At 37.1% G+C, this 21765-nt stretch overlaps 1 protein-coding gene across 8 annotated transcripts in view; it reads right to left on the reverse strand.

The window, feature by feature from the left end:
• The window catches only part of KIZ (kizuna centrosomal protein), a 119799-nt gene that overhangs the window by 88429 nt on the left and 9605 nt on the right, over nucleotides 1–21765 (reverse strand). For 6 of the 8 annotated variants that reach the window (XR_001362058.1, XM_014539478.1, XM_014539479.1 and 3 more), the window contains 2 exons: nucleotides 18700–18865; nucleotides 10357–10449 (listed from right to left, as the gene is read on the reverse strand). Coding sequence is in view for 7 of the 8 variants with exons in the window: in XM_014539478.1 (XP_014394964.1) it covers nucleotides 10357–10449; nucleotides 18700–18865 (259 nt within the window). In the remaining variant the exon portion in view is untranslated. The remainder of the gene's footprint in view (nucleotides 1–10356; nucleotides 10450–18699; nucleotides 18866–21765) is intronic. The other 2 variants (XM_005865974.2, XM_005865976.2) reach the window with 2 other exon arrangements.

The following is a 21765-nucleotide window of genomic DNA, read 5'->3' on the forward strand; positions in this document are numbered from 1 at the left end:
AAATAAAATGTTACACTACAAAGTATTTATTTAATGCAAAAGAAGGCAGTTTTGAAGGACTAAAAAACCCCACAAAAAAACCATAAATATATAGACAACAAAGAGCAAAATGGCAGATGCAATTCCTACCTTTTCTGTGATTACATTAAATTTAAGTAGACTCAATAATACAATTAAAGTTAGAGACTGGCAGAATGGATTAAAAATCGTGATCTAACTATTTGCTGACAACACTATTTTAGATTCAAAGATATAAATAGATGAAAACACAGGGAAGGGAAAAGACATGAACAGAGCCTCATGAAAAAAAATAGTGTTACTAAGCAAACAGTAACCAAAAGAAAGCTGGAGTGGCTGTGCTAATATCAGACAAAATAGACTTTAAGACACACAATTGTTATTAGAGACAATGGATATTTTATGATAAAAGGGATAATTTGTGGAAAAGATATTGCAATTAGAAACACATTGTATAAGTAATAACCAAGTCTTAAAATACATGAAGCAAAAACTGAGAGCATTTAAAGGAGAAATCGACAATTTAACAATAATAGGTACGTCAATACTCCACATTCAATAATGAATACAACTAAACAGAAGACCAGTAGGAAAATAAGAACTTGAACAACTATAAACCAACTAGACCTAACAGACATACAGAAGACTCCACCTACCAACAGAATACTTAGACTGCATAATCTTCTAAGTGTACATGGAACATTTTTACAGGATATGTTATGTTAGGCCAAAAATCAAGTCTCAATAAATTAAAAATATATTAAAACATAAAAAATAAAAAGCAGAGAACATGATTAGAAAATGAACAACAGAAGTGGCAGGAATAAGCAGAGTGATTCAAAGATGTCAAGACTTATTTTTAAATACCAACTAACCAAACAAAACAAAACACCTAAGGAAGTTCCAGAAAAAAATGAGGGGGGGGCGGTGTGTGGAAACCTATTTTGAGATCTCAGAAAGGGGTTTACATCTCCAATCCTGTCATTTGTACACTGATAATACTGAACGCAAATGAAAATTGTTTCAGGTAGCTTTTATTTACAACTTCTCATTCATCTTTCTCCAATGAGACTATAGACTATGTAATGGAGTGAATGTTTGTGTTCTTCCAAAATTCATACATTGAAGCCTAGTGTGGCTATATCTATAGATGGGGCTTCTAAGGAAGTAATTAAAGTTAAATGAGGTCATAAGAGCAGGGCCCTAAGGCAACAGAATTAGTGTCCTTGTACAAAGAGACACCACCAAGAGCACACACTCTCTGGACCCAGCCACCAAAGAAAGGCCATGTGAGGACACAGAACAAAAGGGACATCTAAAACCCACAGGGAGATCCCTCACCAGGCCACAACCCTGAAAAAAGAAAAAGAATGAACACCAGTCCTTCAAAAACTCTTTTAAAAAAGGCAAGGAAGAAATATGTCTCAACTAACTCTATGAGGCCAGTCTGTGACACTGAAACCGGACAAAGACATTATTAAAAAGAAAAGTACTGCCGAAACCGGTTTGGCTCAGTGGATAGAGCGTCGGCCTGCGGACTGAAGGGTCCCGGGTTCGATTCCGGTCAAGGGCATGTACCTTGGTTGTGGGCACATCCCCAGTAGGGGATGTGCAGGAGGCAGCTGGTCGATGTTTCTCTCTCATCGATGTTTCTGACTCTCTATCTCTCTCCCTTCCTCTCTGTAGAAAATCAATAAAATATATTTAAAAAAAAAAAAAGAAAAGTACAGACCAATATTTCTTATGAATATAGATTTAAAAAATTTTTTTGTATCCCTGAGTGGACACAAACAAATGTAAAAATTCTTAACATAATACTAGTAAACTAAATTCAGCAATATAGAAATGGGATCATTTACCAGGACCAAGTAGGATTTATCTCAGGAATGTAAAGTTGGTTCAACATATGAAAATCAAGTAATGCAATATACTATATTAATAAAGGCAAAAGCTCCAAAGACAGAAAAATCATTAGACAAAGTCCAACATGTGTTCATGATAAAAAACAAACAAACATGCAACAAGCTAGAAATAGAAGGGAACTCCCTCAACTAGATAAAATACATCTATAAAAAACCCCTAGCACACATCATAGTCAATGGTGAAAGACTGAAAGCTTTCTCCATAAGATCAGGTATAACATGAGAATGTCTGCTCTTATCACTTCTATTTAACACTGCTTTGAGATTATAGCCAGGGCAGTAAGGCAAAAAAATAAATAATCAAACAACAACAACAACAACAAAGAAATGAAAGGAACCTAGATTGCAAAGAAAGAAGAGATATACACCCCTATGTTCATAGCAGCACAATTTAAAATACCTAAGATTTGGAAACAGCCTAAGTGCCCATCAGCAGATGAATGGATTAAAAAGCTGTGGTACGTCTATACAATGGAATACTATGCAGCTGTGAAAAAGAAAAATACTATGCATTTGCAACAGCATGGATGGAACTAGAAAGCATTATGCTAAGTGAAGTAAGCCAGTCTGAGAAAGATAAATATCACATGATCTCACTCATATGTGGAATCTAATGAACAACATAAACTGATGAACAAAAATAGACCCAGAGATGTAGAGACATCAATCAGACTATCAAACCTCAGAGGGAATGCAGGGGAGGGGGTGGGGTTAGAGATCAACCAATGAACTCATGTATGTATGTGCATAACCCATGGACAAGGCAGTAGGGTGGTGAGGGCTTTGGGGGGAAAGAGGGGTTAGAAAGAGCAATGGGGGGAAAGAGGACATATGTAATACTTTCAACAATAAAGATTTATTTTTTTAAAAAGAGATACTACCTCTATTTTCAGATAATATGATCTTATACAAAGAAAAACCTAAGAATTACACAAGAAACAATGAGAACCAATAAATAAGTCCAGCAAGGTTGCAGAATCTAGGATCAGTACAAATATAAATAATGTATTTCTATATATTAGCAATAACAATCTGAAATTGAAATTAGAAAAACAATTCTATTTTAATAATAGCATCAAAAAGAATAAAATACCGAATAAATTTAACAAAGTAGTAATACTTGTACACTGAAAACTACAAAACATTTATAAAAGAAGTAAAGACCTAAATAAATGAAAAGGCATTCTGTATTCAAGGAACATAAGACTTAATAGTGTTAAGATAAAAATATGCCCAAATTGATCTAAATAATCAATGCATTCTCTATCAAAATGCCAAGAGCATTTTTGTAGAAACCAGCAAGCTAAAATTCTTATGAAAATAAATACAAGGAACCCAGATTAGCCAAAACGATTTTCCAAAAGAAGAGCAAAGTTGGAGAACTGACACTTTCCAATTTCAAAACTTACTACAAAATTAGGGTAATTCTAAACTGTACTGGTATAAGGATAAACATATAGATCAATGAAATAGAACTGAAAGTCGAGAAATAAGTCCATGTATCTACAGTCAATTGACATTATTTTTATGACAGTTTTAGGTTGCTGGAATTGGTTATTTCCCCTCCTCCACATTTGAAGGCTATTATTCAGCCATAAAAAAGAATGAAACCTTGCCATTTGTGACATAGACAAACTTTGAGGGCATTATGCTAAATAAAATAAGTCAGACATGATATCTGTTATATGTGGAGTCTATAAAAACAACAACAAAAGAACAAAACCCCACGGTCATAGATACAAAGAATAGATTGGTGGTTGCCAGAGGTGGAGGGTGGAGAGATGGGAGAAATGGATATACTATTAATTTTTTTTAGTTTAAATAAATTGAAAAAATATTGGGAGTTGGGGAAAATGATAACAAAGCAAATGAATATGACTAAAAATACTTATTAGTAAACAAACAGTAACTTTTAAAATTGTGAGAGTTCATCTTTGCTGAGGAAAAAGGGAGAAAACATACTTCAGGAGATATTAGCAAGTTTAGAATTAATGTAATGATGTCATAATTTTTAAAGCAGGTGAATCTTGACCATTATTATACTTTGAAAAAATATATTTGTTATATGTCATGTTTTATAAAATATTGAGGAAATCTTTATTTTTCTTAATATATTATTTTTTTTTCACAGACAAGGGAACTAGGAAGGTGCATGCAGAATGGAAATAGAACTGTCAGACAAGTTTCCAGCTTTTCACACAATACAATTATTGCTCTTAATTTCTATGTAAGCAAATCCTTAAGTTACACTGAGATTTCAAAACAAAAACCCTGCAAAGAATCCTATATAATAAAAAGCTAATATGCAAATTGACCAAATGGCAGAATGACCGGTCGCTATGACATGCACTGCCCACCAGGGGGCAGATGCTCAACGCAGGAGCTGCGCCCCGGTGGTTAGTGCGCTCACACAGGGGGAGCACTGCTCAGCCAGAAGCCGGGCTCACGACTGCCGAGTGTAGTGGTGGTGGCGGGAGCCTCTCCTGCCTCCATGGCAGCGCTAAGGATGTCCAACTGCCGGTTTAGGGGAGCAGGCCTAAGCCGTCAGTTGGACATTCCCCGAGGGCTCCTTGACTGTGAGAGAGCAGGCCGGACTGAGGGGCACCCCTCCCCCACAGTGCACAAATCTTGTGCACCATGCCTCTAGTTTACATATAACAATCTTAAAGAAGATATTTTATTTTACCATGTGTTATGAACTGAATTGTATCCTCCCAAAGTCTTAGGTTGAAGCCCCAATCCCCAACCGGACTATATCTGGAGATGGGGCCCTTAAGGAGGTAATTAATGTTAAACGAGGTGATAAGGGTGGGACCTCAGTCCTTAGAAGAGGAAGAGACACCAGAGATCCATCTCTCTCCATGCATGTGCACAGAGAAGAGGCCACAGAGGACTCAGAGGGAGAGTGGCCATTTGCAACCCATGGAAGAGAGGTCTCATCAGAAACCAACCCTACTGGCAGCACTTTGATCTTGGACTTCCCAGGCTCTGAACTGTAAGAAAATAAATTTCTGTTGTGTAAGCCACCCAATCTGTGGTATTTTGTTATGGCAGCCCCAGCTGACTAAGAACACCATGCCAATATGATTTTTAACTTTTCATTTTTGTCACTATAATAGATTACTTAATTTTCACAATTAAAACCAAAAAGAGGCATTTCTGGCCATAAAATCCAATAGTTGTTGAAACTACCTAAGTTTTAAAATGGATCCATTAAATTTAGGCTTCAAAAGTTATGTCCTATAAGTTATTTTGAAGAACATGTAACTATAAAATCACCCTATTATGAGTTGTTACTAGCAGGTGGCTTTACCTCCCATTTCTTTAATTCATAGGTAACCTATGTGCCCACAGCCCTCTCCACTATCCTGGATAACTGGTAAAAAGCCAGCACCAGAGTATGGCTACCCAAGTGGAGAACAAAGATGGTGATGACAGTGACGGTGGTGAGAGTAGCAACAGGGTTAGTGAACATTTGTCAAGCAATTACTAGGTGTCAAGCAGATTTATACCCATTACCTATTTTAATAGTCAAAACAACCATTATCATTATCCCCACTCTTGTAAGACTTAGCAAGGTTGAATAATCTGTTCCCAGTCCCAGGATTCAAACCCAGATATGAGGACTACAGTGTTCCACCCCCTTATGCTACAATATTCAAAACTGAATGAGTTAAACTCAAATTGTGCTACTGAAACACAGCTTTAAAAAAATGTTTTTATTGGTTTTTATAGAAAGAGAAAAGGAGAGGGAGAGATAGAAACATCAATGAGAGGGAAACATCAACATTGATTGGCTGCCTCCTGCATGACCCCCACTGGGGATGGAGCCCATACCCAGGCATGTGCCTTGACCAGGAATCAAACCAGAGACCTCCTAGTGCAGTGATGGCGAACCTATGACACGCGTGTCAGAGGTGACACGCGAACTCATTTTTTTGGTTGATTTTTCTTTGTTAAATGGCATTTAAATATATAAAATAAATATCAAAAATATAAGTCTTTGTTTTACTATGGTTGCAAATATCAAAAAATTTCTATATGTGACACGGCACCAGAGTTAAGTTAGGGTTTTTCAAAATGCTGACACGCCGAGCTCAAAAGGTTCGCCATCACTGTCCTAGTGCATAGGTTGATGCTCAAACATTAAGCCACACATGCCGGGCACCATAGCTTTTTTGAAACAACAGCAACATTAAAATCCCCAATAATGAATCTGAAGTCTATGTCTAATTTCTTACTAAGTTCAACCAATACAAACTCAGATCTACTAAAATAGACTCTAAATGAAACTTGTACCTGATACATAAAATCAAGTCCATGCAGTGTACATAAGAAGTGTAGGAGAAAAGCAGATAGAAGTTTCAAGAGAAATTCAGCATCCCTAAATTGGACCAGTAGGTGATTTTCAAAAAATAAACACACACACACCCTAGCATCAACCTTTTCCCAACACCCCTAGGCCTAAATCACTGCTTTGATCAAAACAATACAAAGTTAAGTCATGATTTTCAGGTAAAGAACAGATGCTTGGCAAATGTCACAGAATAGCAAGACAAGAGTCCTTTCTTTTACAGTGCAATTTAATATGCCTTATATATTCTCCCTAATTCCCAAACAGGGTGGCTTGGGATATAAATGTATCTCTTATAGTTCCCTGTTCACAAAAGTAATGTGCAGATCTACATTAGAGAGATAGAACTCCAACTCCATTTTCTAATTCTGAGAGAATTAGTGGCAGCTTCTCCAGTAGTCAAGAGAGGCTATTTCACCCTCTCCAAGTTTAGGTTAAAATGTATCATTTAAATGAATAACTGAAATATTTCATATGAAGTGGCTAGGCTGCTTTTATTTGACCAGAAATCTCCCAACTTTCGAAGAGCATCTCACCCATACTACCTTAGAAGTCAGTGTAGCTGGATGGCTATTAGCATGGATACTGAAGCTATATGATCTAGGTTTGAATTTTGACTCTGCCTAGCTGTGTAGTCTTGGGCAAGTTAACTAACTACTCTGCGCCTTCCTATAAAATAAGCATAATAATCGTATCTACTTCCAGTATTGTTGAGAGTATTAAATGTGTTGATGAATATAAAGAGCTTAATGCAGCACCTGACACAGAACAACTCTGCAATGATAATTACCCAGCATTACTATTCTCATTAGAAGTGGAAGTAACCACCTGCACAGCCATTCTCCACATGACCCTTGCGGAAAGGTTTATAACAGTGGAAGTGGAACGTCCCAACCAGCCTTTAGCCCTGTGATGAATTTCCCAGATCCCCCAGCCCTGGCAGAGTGTACTCATCCTGTGAAATATTAAGTTCGCTTCTGCTTTTAGTAGAAATATTACAAAATTACAGTATAATTTGTGAGGAGTCAAATAGGGACCTGAGCATTGTCTTGTTGCTATCCATTAACGACAACAAAAATTGCTAAGAAACTAATACTGAAAACAAGCTTGGGGGATGAATAGACCACTTAAGAGAACATACAATTCTAGTATCCACTAGATCCATAAAAACATTGGATGCCATATTATAAAACTGAGGTAGAGTTTTACTTGAAAAAACCCACACAACTCCTACTTCATGACTTTTCTTAGTAGAGCATCCAAATTACTCTACTAATTTTGACTCTGCCTAGCTGTGTAGTCTTGGACAAGTTAACTACTCTGCGCCTTCCTATAAAATAAGCATAATAATCGTATGCTTATGGTTGAAAGTTGCACAATTAAATACCTTTTTATAATTCTGAATTACCATTAAACTGATAGATCCTCTCCCCTTCATCAGTGTTTTCCACTTCAATGGCCACCCCCTTCAGGCCTTTGGTGAATTCCTCCATCTGACCTGACCCTGATCTCATCTCCTCAGCTCCACAAGCTTCTTCCTCCAGCTCATCCTGCACAGCACTGGCAGCCTCGTCTTCCTAGCTGCACACCTGCAATGCAGCTGCTCTGTCCACAAGTCCTTTCTTCACCTACGGCCCCCATCCCTCACACACACATGTGATTCTGGGAGTAAATCTTAATTCTTGAGCCTAGTACTAAGTTTCATGATGTACCTTTCCAAGCTCATTGTCCACCACTTCCCTGCAAGAACACTAGCTAGACTTTAGCCAGATGCAAAAACTACACACTGGGCTTTCCTACTCCTTTACTCATAGCATCTCCTAACCCTGGAATGACTATCACATCCCCACTGACTGAAATCCTACCCATCCTTCATGCCAGCAGATCAAACATCACCTCCTCTTATCAAGCCATGGATTACTCATTTCAGAGGAGGACTATGTTCTTTCTCCATGTATCTCATGTCTGCTCCTATACACACTATCCCACGCCTTAGAAAGAATAGCACGTTGTGGGATGCACCTGAAGGGCAAGTATTGTGGCATTCACAGAAGGGCCTACTGTGGCTTCTCAAACAGAACACTTGCTCAAAAACTATTTACTGACTTCAACCAGTAAGACTGTACTCTGCTTCAGGCCAGTCTCTGGAGACCAGTGACTCTGGGCAGAGACTAATTCATTCGACTCCTAAAGAAGAGGAGTGCAGATTTCCACTGAGAAACAACATAACCCATGATAAGGAACTCTCCTGGAATTAGTATCACTTAATAAGGATTAACCAACTCATGATTTTGCTGAAATGTGTTTACCTTTTAACTGATGGAGCATCAATGGGAAAGTGAAAAAGACAAGATATAAGTTTCTCAAAATATTATCTATTTGATTCTTACATACAGTCAACAGTCAAAGCTTTTAAGGAGATGGCACTTTTCAGTATAAAGGAAAAACTTCTCTTCTAATTATCATATGTAATTTTTTTAAGGAGTTGTCAGAGATGAATCTCTGCCCTAATTTTAAATATGACTGAAAAGGAGACTACATAACTATATGGAAAGTAAGGAATCAGTTGTAAAATAGAAAAATAAAAGTCTCCTGTTGTACTTAAGTACCACTGACACTGCTGCACTAAGAATGTGTCTATCAGGAATGGCATAGGAAGATAAATCAATTTATAGATTAACAACACATCAATTATTTCATGACGAAATGTCAAACACAAACACTACCTGAATGGTTTATAAGTCTATCACATCACATCATACCATATTTGACATACATCTAATGTCAGAGAAATCATTTATCATTAAAGGCCTTTTTATATAGGTCAGGGTTACTGGAGCTTGGTGTTTTGTATCTTATAGTTTAAAGAATGTGCCAAATTCTAGGTTTTTTAACTTTTTAATCTTTGGGAAGGAAAACGAAAACTTCCTATAAACTCAGATTAATGCCTGCTAATGCACAGAAATAAAAAGAAAAACTAAAACCTTCCTCCTACTATAAAAACAAAATAGTGTGGCCTCTGTTTCTTTTCTGATAAGAGTCTTAAATACCAAACAGTTAACTGCATAATAACATTTACTGGCAGCCAGGCAGCCTGCTTAGCAGATATATAAAGCAGGTAAAAGAAGAAAAAGTTAATTTCTTGGCTGAATGATTCCATCGGTAGCTATAGGGCAAACCTGAAAGTCTTTTAGTAAAGTAGCAGTTGATTCTTCTATCAATCTGTAGCACACATACTCTTCCAAGGAAAGCATTAAATATGAAAATCATATCCCGTTATCATCTGTTTCCAGCTTTCAGCCCAGTAAGCTTTTCTTAATGAATGCTGCAGCCTAAGGAACAAGCATGCTGTTGGCTTTTCTGAATAATGGAGTGATGCTACCATTTTTGCTTATTACAATATCGACTGGCTGAGGGGGTTTCACACATAGTCACAAGTGACTACTCTTGCCAGCATGCTCCAAGTTATTACAAGATGTTTTTAGACATTTCATCTAAAAGAGCTTTACTGCTTTTAGTGAAGAAAACATCTATGGTCTTGAACAGAATCATTTATATGGAGATAGGCAGGAGGATTAGAAGCCTGCATTATGGCAGATACATAGCAGAATTTATTTAAGTATTCCTTTCCAGTCTTTTTGTCTGTTGCTTAGAAATGCAATCCTTTCTTTCCACTTTATCTGTGAAAGGTTAAAATGTACAAAATTATAGATACAAAAAAAGAAGCAAATGTCACATTTTGTTTACTTTTTCATTTAAAATGTTTCTGGAACTAAGAAAAAAGCAGCTATAAAACATTATCTAGAAAAACACAATTTCACTTCCTAACAACACTGAGGTTTTCTTTGGAATCTGTTTTATACCCACCATGCCTATCTTTCAGCAAATTTAATTGAATTAGACATTAAAGCAATACTCTATAAGCAAAAGTCTTCAAATAATCACTTAAGGTTTACTCAAAAATATCTTTGTAATAAGATGATTTTTTAAAAACAAAATCTTAAAAGATGAATACTCCAAAAATGCTCAGTTAACAGAAACTTTAACATTTTAATTTGTTACCTTTTCTCTGTCTTCATTTTTCAGTTCACCTTTTATTCCCAGGCTATCTTTTGAAAGTAGCTGCATCTTCTTAAATTGAGCCTCATATTCAATCTAAATATAAACAAAGTTTGATTTTTTTTGTGTGGATATTATTACAACTAGCACCTTTCTCTATTTTTCAGTCTTTACAGAATAGAAGGAACAGTGAAGTAGAAAGTAAAACTGATACTGCTAAGAAAGTCAACTTATCTTAGAAGACAAACAATTTCACAAATAGCACATAAAAAAGCTGAATTCTAGTGTTATATGTTTTTAAATAAAATAAAAATCGATGGATTTTTACTTAGTCTTTCATCAATTTAGGGAATAAGACCTTGATATACTAACCTATCATGAAAATCCATTTACTTTATTATGAAAGTAACATCAGACAGTGTTTTCTCTGAATAGTTTTGTCCTGAACAAAGGAAACGAAATCAATCTTACTTATCTGTATATCTACATATCATGGTCCGTCCTACTAGTAACAGCAACAGAGTAAATTAGTTGCTAGATTATCAACTTAATACTAAATCTGTTTTCTATGAATAAAAATACACTGTAGACATCAATGATCGGCACCATAGGAATCAAGTTTGCTCTGGCACTAATAACTGCATAAAGACGACTGCATCATTATCACACTATAATTAATGAAAGTGATTCCATCATAAAATGACTTTTTCTTAGTCATTAAAGTCTAAAAAAGTCACTGAACATGGTCCATCACAGGTGTCAGAACATTTTCTAAATTATGCAGTGATGCACTGCAATTACAAACACACCTCTGAACATAAAGTAGACCTGGGCTTTGCTTTGACACACCAAAAATCAACAGATAATAATAACCAAAGTTGACTTGTTTCCCTCAGAATATCTTAAAAGGTATTATATACTGCCCCATTTTTAATAACAGTTCAGGAAGAATTGTGGTTTTCTCTATCAGAATGTTATTAACATGATACATGGCAGTAATTATCTAAATAGATACCGAAGTAAATAAAAGTCTCATAAGGCCAGAACAAACAATAAAATGAACAATTAAGAAAGTACATTTTATATCTCTCTGTTCTATATCTACTCCTTTGAACACAGAGATATTTAATTTTTAACCCATGAACCTTCAACAAGCAAAGTATCCAGATTCCAAGGCAAAGTATCTTTAAAAAGGAACGACAACTGTCAGAGGGGAGGGGAGTGGGGGAACTGGATGAAAGAAGGTGAAGGGATTAGCAAAAAAATATATATATAATATATATATACACACACATACACACACACATATACACATAACCCATAGACACAACAACAGTGTGGTGATAGCCAGAGGGAAAAAAGTGGATGGGGGCTAGGTGGAGGTGGGCAAAGGTGGGGAAAATGGGGATGCAAAGAGACTTTACTTGGGGCAATGGGTGTACAATGCAATGTGCAGATGATGTTTTATTGAGCTGTACACTTGGTTTTGTATATGGTTTTGTGAACCAACGTCACCCCAATAAATTCCATTAAAATAAATAAATAAATAAATAAATGCAAATAAAAAATTTAAAAGGGGGGATGTGGGGTGGATTACAAAGTAAACAGATTTATTAAGTAATCAGAGGTTAAGCAAAAATTCTTTGTTCCGGTGACTACAATGTTTTCTTCTGCTCTTTGAGATCAGTCACCAACATGCACTGGGCATTGCACCTGATTTCCTCATTATGGGATCATTTTAGAGCCATATCTTCCAAAGACAGAGCATGTTCGCTCGGGAACATAAGAGTATTATTCAATTCATTTTGCTGGTGCAAAAAAGTGAAAATCGCATTAGGGCTTCATAAGGAAAGTATCTTAAAGAGTCCAACTTAGATTGTTCTCAATGAGTCTGAAAAATTTACTGATCTATAGGTACTTTCCTAAACTAATGACTCAAATAAATACTGTACAATATATTTGAAAAAAGTATTACTATGACAAACTGGTCATTGATACAAACTGGAACTCTGCACCACCTATGACCATGGATTTCCACCTAAAATTGCTCTATTCTCTTTCTTTGCCTTGTATTTATATATATGATACTTATTTATTATCCATACAATCTACCGGCTGAACACTGGAGAGCAGGGTTTTTCAAACATGCTCTGCAGGGGCAATAAGTCCCCCTAGTTCTACTTTAAACAAAGGGTTTTACTATGTTTAAAAGTTGTGCTTTTTTTTTTTAAGTTTGGAAAACACTGTATAGGTGAATCTTTCCAAGACTTTCCCAGCTAAAAAAATGTCTAATAAAATAGAAGAGCATATGTCTCTGCATGCATCTGTTTCTCCAACTATCAGTCTTTCATGTTTTATTACCAATTTCTCCTCTGATCAGATCTCATATGTTTCTCCTATTTCCACAATACATCAGGGCTTAACTGCATCCTTTCTCTCTGGCGCAGACTCCCAACCCTGTTCTCTTCTTGCCACGTGGCCTAGATTCCTCATAGTCAGATCTGCTGCTTCAGGGGCCCAACTACCCATGACCCAGGAGCATCTGCTGGTCCAGAGCTTCTCTAAGGATAATCCCCATGTCCCCTAACTCCCCTGGGAGAAATCTATTTTAATAAACCCAAGAGCATTGAATTAACCCATCAGGTAACTGTTCTGTTATTGTATTGCTTCACAGCACTGGGCTTGGTGCTGCCCACCTAAATTTAGGAGGACCTTTCTATTCACGTTCTTACTCTGCACTTCTGTTCAATTAATGAAACCTGTTGATGATGCTCTTTGGTCATGGGAAGAGAAGAAGGTTCTGGCAGATCTTTCAGGTCTCTGGGATATCTTTTTATTCTTACAACACATCCCTTTTCCATTGTTTCCTTCTTCTGTATTTTCACTCACATTCCTTCAATATTTCCTCATCATATTACTACTTGTATGAAAGTGCTACCACCATTACCTTTTTTTTTCATAGTTTTTTTTCCATTGGTCTTTGGAATTGTACAGTAATTCTCAGTTACAAAACTGAATAGACATTTAAGATCAGCTTGGCCTGACCTCCTCATATTAGACTTGAAGAATGGGTACAGAGAGTTACATAAACTGTCTGACTTGACTCACGTGAATATGAAAAAGTGGAACTAAGATTCATTATCTTTTGTTTTTCTCCTATTTGTTTCCAGGCTTCCTCTTAGATGCTAAACCAAAAGATATGGAGGAACATTTATTTATTCAATTAGTTCATATTAATGGGCAAGACACTTTGGCAGATAAAAAATGGGCTTTCCTACAGACTTTGTCCTTCAGGAAGCTGAAAGTCATGCTCTGCCTAGAGGGCTGTCACAATGCTTAGCAGTAATTGAATGAGAGCTCAAATTTTCCTCAAATTTTATCTTAAATATCTATTCAATATTATAACTGAGAATTACTATACAGTTCCAAAGACCAGTGAAAAAAATACCACAATAGTTCTTACGTAGTTGTTCATGGTCCATAAGAGAACACGGATAAATAGAAGAATTAATTTTCAATCAAGTAGGTAGTCCCAATGCTTATCGAGTGCTTATTATGTGGCACACTCTGGGTCAGATACTGAGTACTAAAATGATGACATGGAGCTCATAGTGAGCTGAAAGAACAGATGCATGATAAATTATAATACCATGAAGGTAGTGCTTACTGAGATAATTATGACACAGACCTAATACAAGATAGAGGGAGAGAGGCCTTCTAGTTGAAGGATGTAGGAGATAATGTGGTACTTTCAAGGAAATGCAGATTGTTCAGCATCTTTAAAATTCTATGGTGTGTATAAGTGAATGAGTGTGTGTAAAAGAATGTGTGCACACATGTGTGGGAGATAAAAATAGAGAGAAACAGTGGGAAGACATTGGGGGTAATAGATATAGAGGGAAAGAGATGGGGAATATGGAGAAAACAGGAATGGGAGATGGGTGGGCATTGGGAAGAGAGGGAGACAGAAATAGGGGAGAGGGCAGAGATAGGAGAAAAAGATGGGGATGGAGAGAGGGTAGAGGGGGACAGGTTGGGGACAGAAATGTGCATATGTCTGCATTTGTGTGTGAGAGAGACATACACACAGAATATGTGTGTGTCGGGAGACTGAAGCAGGCAGAGACCAGCCTCTGGTCTTTGTCTTGAAAAGGCTGAGCACTCAAGGATTTTAGGCAGAGGAGAGACAACCAGGTGATGACCTCCATGCTTGGGGACCTTCCCTGAGTGCCCTGATATGTCTGCCCATGGCTGGCACTGGAATGTGGAAGGCTAAAGCAGATGCTGGCAATGCTCCATGCAGGTCCCTGGGACCTTTCTGGGAGCTCCAAAGTCCCAGAATCCTTCTCTCTTGCCCAAGTTTCCTCAGAACCTGGGGAGGCTGCTCTGCCCACAGGAGCACATGGTTGATTCTCCATTACCTGAACTCCTCCCCCATCAGTCCTCAATCAATGACACTTGGAAGCCAATGTATGCATATCCCAAATGCTTTGAACCATTTGCCAGTTTCCCTGAGGTATTAAGTTCCAGGTGCCAACTGCAGTGGTTGGCTTAATAATGTGCCCTGTTCCAGTTACCTGCGCTGCCCTGACTCACTTCCCTACATGCTACTGACATTCCTTGCACTTCCCAAAGTTTCCACTTACATTTAAAGCCCTGTCTCAGGGTAAACATTGGGGCAGACCCAATCTCGGGCAATGGCAAGGGGCACCCAAGGAAACTGCTCTAAGGACCAACTTGGGTCCTTCTATAAAAGTTGCCACTGTGGGAAAAAGGGGGACAGAAAGGGAGAAAAGGACACAGTCTTCACAGCATTACTAATACTACTATTTACATTCTGGAACTGAGTTTATTTAGCCTCTTTATCCATCTGACAAGTGGCAGTATAGTCACAGCACTTGATTTTCAAAACTACATGAAAGACTTAAATAGCCCTGAAAATTATTACTGGCCCCCAAAATAAAGTAGCATAATTCATAAAATCAGCTCAAAGGTTTTTTCTTTAAGCTTTTAGTCCATTTAAAAAATTTATCATTATATAATAAAGTGGGCTCAGCCTTACAAAGAGGGAGCAATTCACTTTAAATAATCTGGGCAAAATCCCCACTTCTCCCACACTGCTTCATTTTGTTTCACTTTCAGAAATTCTACCAGTTAATTAAAAGTTCATGTACATGAATTATATTCAAGGGGAAATACCCTTTCAGTGGCATGTTGAGGTATGTGGGCAATACACTATAAACGTGCTAATCAGAACAACTTCCTACTGAAACTTATACGAGGTCAGTCAGCAAAGGTGATAAAGATCTGATACCTGTGTGGGCAGGATTAAGAGGAGACAAGTTCTAGCATACCTAAGGCCTCTACTCAACAGTGGCACAAAAGGAAGAGCCAGAAAGAAATGAGAAGATGCCAAAGACAAACATCCTCTACCCTAAAACTCTGCCTACAGATTGCTAAGCTAAGTGGTATCACTGCCTGGTTTCATGAGTACACACACTGGTAAAGCATGTGGACTTGGTAGACTGCCAAAATACAGTTCTCCATGGAACTCAACATCTCTCCTAACTGTAGCTACACGATCTGCTCTTTTATGCTATCAGCAGATTTTCTTTTTTTAAAAAAAGGCATGGCCCTAACCGGTTTGGCTCAGTGGATAGAGTGTCGGCTTGCAGACTGAAGGGTCCCAGGTTCGATTCTGATCAAGGGCATGTACCTTGGTTGCCCGCACATCCCCAGTAGGGGGCGTGCAGGAGGTAGCTGATCGATGTTTCTCCCTTCCTCTCTGTAAAAAATCAGTAAAATATATTTTAAAAAGACATGCCTTATCTAAAATTCAAGAAGTAAAATCTATATATTCATTGTTTATGAATAAAGCTTTACATATTTCTATAAATACAATGTATCATTCTTTCTTTAAGATGGTCCCTTTTACTGTTATTCTTTAGTAGTGCATTATATACATGTTTTTTTACATATCCTATTTTATACAACGGATGCTCTCAATATAAAAATATTGATAATATTGATAAGGATAATTCTTCCCTTCAAATTTCTCCTTCTCACATTCGGTTATAACAAGAAATCAATAGTTATAGAAGTATAAGATAAAATTAGAAAATCACCATTGCAAAACCTCCCTTATGACTGATTCAGGCATCATTAATAGATCTTAAAATCACTAAGTTAAAAGGCTGTTGAGGAATAAGATATTCCCATGATGTCAAACCGTCACCCCATAGATTTATTTACTAATTTACAGAGGAAAGAAGTACCTTACAATAGAGAGAGCTAGAGATTGGCATCTTAACCAAGGCATCAATGTTAGCCTCACTCAGGTAGTTCTACCTGATATCATAGATGATTAGCCTCCTGATGGGATGCAGAAGAATATAACCTCAGCTGTGGCTGATTAATTAAAAATTCAGTCCTGGGCGTCACATCTTAAGTACTATTCAATGGCCAGGTATGGCTAGTGGCTACTGTATTGGACAGCATCATTATATAGAGAACATTTCTATCACTACAGAAAGTTCTAGTAGGCAGTGCTGGTCTAGACTGAATTTCTAGTTTACAGGAAATATGGGAGATGCTATACAAGTTTATTTATTTCATGAAAAGGTAGGTTTTTTGGAAAAGACAATAATGCTGGAAAACATAGAAGGCAGCAAGAAAAGAGAAAGACCAGATATGAGATGGATTAACTCCTTAAAGGAAACCACAGACAGGAGTCTATAGGAGCTAAGAAGGGCTTTTGAGGACAGGACACTGTGGACATCACTCACTCATAATGTGGGGTTGGAGTCACTCAACGGCATGTAATACACACATACTAGCTAAATGATACCTCAAAGAAATAACCAGTTAAATTCAGAATGTGAGTCATTCTACAAGCCTACCCTTCTTCAAAAGCCAGTGTTATGGAAAAAAACACACAAAAACACAATAACCAATGTAATGTGTGAACCATGGTTGGCTCCTGGTCTGGAACTGGGGAAATTTAAATATTGACTGGATATTAAGTGATATTATGAAATCATTAATTTTCTTGATGTGATAATAAATGGTATTATGATTATGTAGGAGAATGTCCATTAGGGGAGAAATGTCATTGTGTCTGCTGCTTAGTTTCAAAAATACACACACACACACACACACACACACACACACACACACAAAGCAAGTATGGCAAAATATTTAAAAGTACTGCATCTAGGTAGAGAGCATAGAAGCTGTTTTAGTCCATTCAGGCTGCTATAACAAAACACACCTGACTGGTGGATTACACACAACAGAAATGTTGCTCACAGTTCTGGAGGCTGAGAAGTCCAAGATCAAGGCACTAGCATGGACACCTTCTGCTGAGGGCCCTCTTCCTGGTTGCCAGCCAGCGCCTTCTCACTGTGTCCTCACAAGGTGGAAGGGGCTGGGAGCTCTCTGAAGCCTCTTTTAGAAGGCATTAATCCCATTTATAAGAGTTCCTCTCTTATGACTTAAAGCACCTCTCAAAGGCCTCACCTACCATACCATCACTTTGGGGGATTCGGATTTCAACAAATGAATTTGGGAGGAATACATTCAGACTATAGCATGAATGTTTATTAGGACAATTCTTTTAATTTTTTGTATGTACTTGAAATTTTTACAATAAAAGGTTGGGGAGAAAAGTGCTAGAGGAAACAAAAGAAAGGGAAGTACTGAAGCCACTTTTCCTATAACCAGTATTCAGTGTGTTAACTTGGGCAACAACTCCTGAGCAACCCAAATGGTGAGAAAAAAGGCCTTGCCCTTCACACTTGGCATAATTTGTTGAGCAGAAAGTTGCCAAGCACCTTAAGGGAATGGGACACCAGAATCAGAAAGGGCTGCTAAGAGCAGTTGCTCTGGGGCACACAACGAGGAGCATGAAGGCAAATTCCTCAGGGCCAGTTCTATCCCCTCAGTCTTCCCTCAACACACTGCCTGACCAGAACAGAGGGCCATAGAAAAAAAAAACATTCAGAGGGAACTCTATTGCTGCTCAAATTTAACCATGAGTCCAACAAATACCATGTGCCAGGTAGTGGCTAGTGATGTATGTGCCTGTTTTAAGTTAATCCATATAGCACAACAGAGTATAGATATTCCATTAATTCCTTAACTAAAGTAGGAATCTGAAAAGATGCAGCTTCAAGTGCTCTGATCAAAATTTGGCCACGTGCTAATGCATAAAGAAAATTGACAATCTTTTAGAGTATAGATGAACTGAACATTGTGACTGCCACTGATCTGAAACGTAGTGCTCATTATTTCTGATTTTAGCAAAAAAGGATTTTAGAAAAAACATAGTACAAAACAAGATGTCACCTTTAGTTCTTGAAGCTTCTCTGTACTTGTGGTGGTAAAGTGTCCAATATGAGCTTGGAAATACTCAAACTGTTTTAAATATTCTTGGTTTCGAGTATGAGCCATCTTTTCTGATTCACATATTTCCTTCAGGTATTTCTTTAGTTTTACATACTTCAGCTTAACTCTAGAAAAATAAAAGCAGATTTTTAAAACAACAAAGTCAGAATCTGACTAAGGAGAATTTTCTTTTTTAAGAAATTGAATTTGAAGATGTTTATTGCATTCTATTTTTGGTGGAAAAAACATAACATACATTTATTTAGCACAAACTTGTGGAATACACAAAGTGAAACTGGGGAAGAAACATTTTTCGTCTCCTAGTCCATTTCTGAGGACTAAATCATGAACTGCTTCACTGAAATGAAATATTTCTTGCAATAGTCAGCACCAAGTTTATTTATTAGTTTAGGAGAATTTTCTTTAACAAAACTGTTAGTGAGACAATGTATGCTATATTATTTTCCCCAAACACTAAAACCTAAAGGACAGAATGCATATGCATTTTTAGAAAGAGGAAATTAATGCAACATCACTGAGGTATCACATGTTGGCATCACTCTCCTGAGAAATATATATACGACCATATTATAACATTCACACAGTAAAGATTTATATGAATTTCTTCCTAAAAAATAAATGTGATTCTAAGAGTGGTGTCTACGTGGCCAAGTTCAGAGGAAAAGCCCATTAGAATTCTTTTAAATGACAATGTCAAAACTACCTGCTCTATGGAAATCAAACTATAAGCCACAATCCATAAACATTAAAAAAGTTTAAAATTTAAAATAAAGAGCTCTCATTAGATATAATTTTAAAATTTTGTTCGAAATGGCAACAACATACTATATTATTAAAGTACTAGAGGCCCGATGCATGAAATTCGTGCAAGGGGCTCAGTCCTTGCAGCCTTGGCCGCCTCTTGTAGCCCCGGCTTCATCCAGAATGTCATCCGGATGGTCGTTCTGCTGTTTGGTCTAATTAGCATATTAGCTCTTTATTATATAGGATTTTATAATAACTTATAGACTGTAACTCTACTCAAAATGTGAAAAAACCTTTAGGGACTCATCCAAAGTGTAGTATCAAAGAACTCAGGATATGCAGCCCACTCACAGAACCAACACTGCTCTCTCTGGCTCTTTCTTTTTCACAAGTACATAAATCATAAAAATACCAGTAGCATTTGTATTGTTGTTTCAATAAATTATTCAATGGTATTCTATCAAGCAAAATAAATTGAAAACCACAAAAATGTTCACCCTCAAAAGCAGATTTTCAAAGATGCTGAAGATACTAAAAATTAATCTTCAACAGATCTTAAATCTCTACACTTAAGCCAATAATTTTCAAGAATTTCTTTATTGTGCTAATAATTCTGTGCTTTGATCTTAGTTGGCTGTCCCCATTTTTCCTTATGAACAAAAACTTAAGAGTGGTTTTACTGCTACCCATGTCTACCATTTTCAACATAAATGACAAAATAATGAGGTAGTACCGTCTTTCACACGCAGGTGTTTGGTGAAGCTGCTAGTGGTGGCCAGTATCCACCTGGAATAGGTACAATAGTAACCATGCCTTCTCCATCGAAGTCTAATTTCATTCCTGCCCTTACATTAACCTTCAAAGCTGACTACATAAGTAAGTTATCCATCCATCCATGCAATCATTCATATATTCAGTGCTCTGAATATGAAAGCCACTCAGCGAGGTCAACAGGGAAAACAAAAAAATGAGATAAGTAATGAAAAAAACAATCACATTTACCATTGCACCAAAAAATTAAGATACCTAAGAATATACTTAACTAAGGAGGTAAAAGACCTGTACTCGGAAAACTACAGGACATTGAAAAAAGAGGTAGAGGAAGACATAAACAAATGGAAGAACATACCATGTTCATGGACTGGTAGAATAAACATCATTAAAATGTCCATACTACCCAAAGCAATCTACAGATTCAATGCAATCCCCATTAAAATACCAACGGCATACTTCAAAGATCTAGAACAAACTCTCCAAAAATTCATCTAGAATAAAAAAAGGCCTTGAATAGCCACAGCAATCCTGAGAAAGAAGAACAAAGTTGGAGGGATCACAATACCAGATATCAAACTATATTACCAAGCCACGGTTCTCAAAACTGCCTGGTACTGGCACAAGAACAGACATATAGATCAATGGAACAGAACAGAGAACCCAGAAATTGACCCAAGCCATTATGCTCAATTAATATTTGACAAAGGAGGCAAGAGCATACAATGGAGTCAAGACAGTCTATTCAATAAATGGTGTTGGGAAATTTGATCAGATACATGCAAAAAAATAAAACTAGATCACCAACTTACACCATAGACAAAAATAAACTCAAAATGGCTAAAGGACTTAAATGTAAGACGGGAAACCATAAAAATCCTACAAGACTCCATAGGCAGCAAAATAGCAGACATATGTTGTAGCAATATCTTAACCGACACAGCTCCTAGGACAATGGAGACTAAGGAGAAAATAAACAAATGGGACTACATCAAAATAAAAAGCTTCTGCACAGCAAGAGACACCATCAACAAAACAACAAAAAGGCCCACTGCATGGGAGAACGTATTTGCCAATGATATTTCAGATAAGGGTTTAATCTGCAAAATTTACAGAGAACTCATACAACTTAACAAAAGGAAGATAAACAATCCAATCAAAAAACGGGCTAAGGACCTAAATAGACACTTTTCGAAAGGGGACGTACAGAAGGCTGAGAGACATATGAAAACATGCTCAAAGTCACTAATCATCCGAGAGATGCAAATCAAAATAACAATGCGGTATCATCTCACATCTGTCAGAATGGCTATCATCAACAAATCAACAAATGAAAAGTGCTGGCAAGGATGTGGAGAAAAAGGAACCCTAGTACACTGCTGGTGGTGATGCAAGCTGGTGTAGCCATTATGGGAAAATATGCAGTTTTCTCAAAAAATTAAATATGGAACTTCCATTTGACCCAGTGATCCCACTTCTAGGAATATATCC

This window comes from Myotis brandtii, unplaced genomic scaffold (genome assembly GCF_000412655.1).
Source record: "Myotis brandtii unplaced genomic scaffold, ASM41265v1 scaffold217, whole genome shotgun sequence".
Classification (NCBI taxonomy): Eukaryota; Metazoa; Chordata; class Mammalia; order Chiroptera; family Vespertilionidae; genus Myotis; species Myotis brandtii.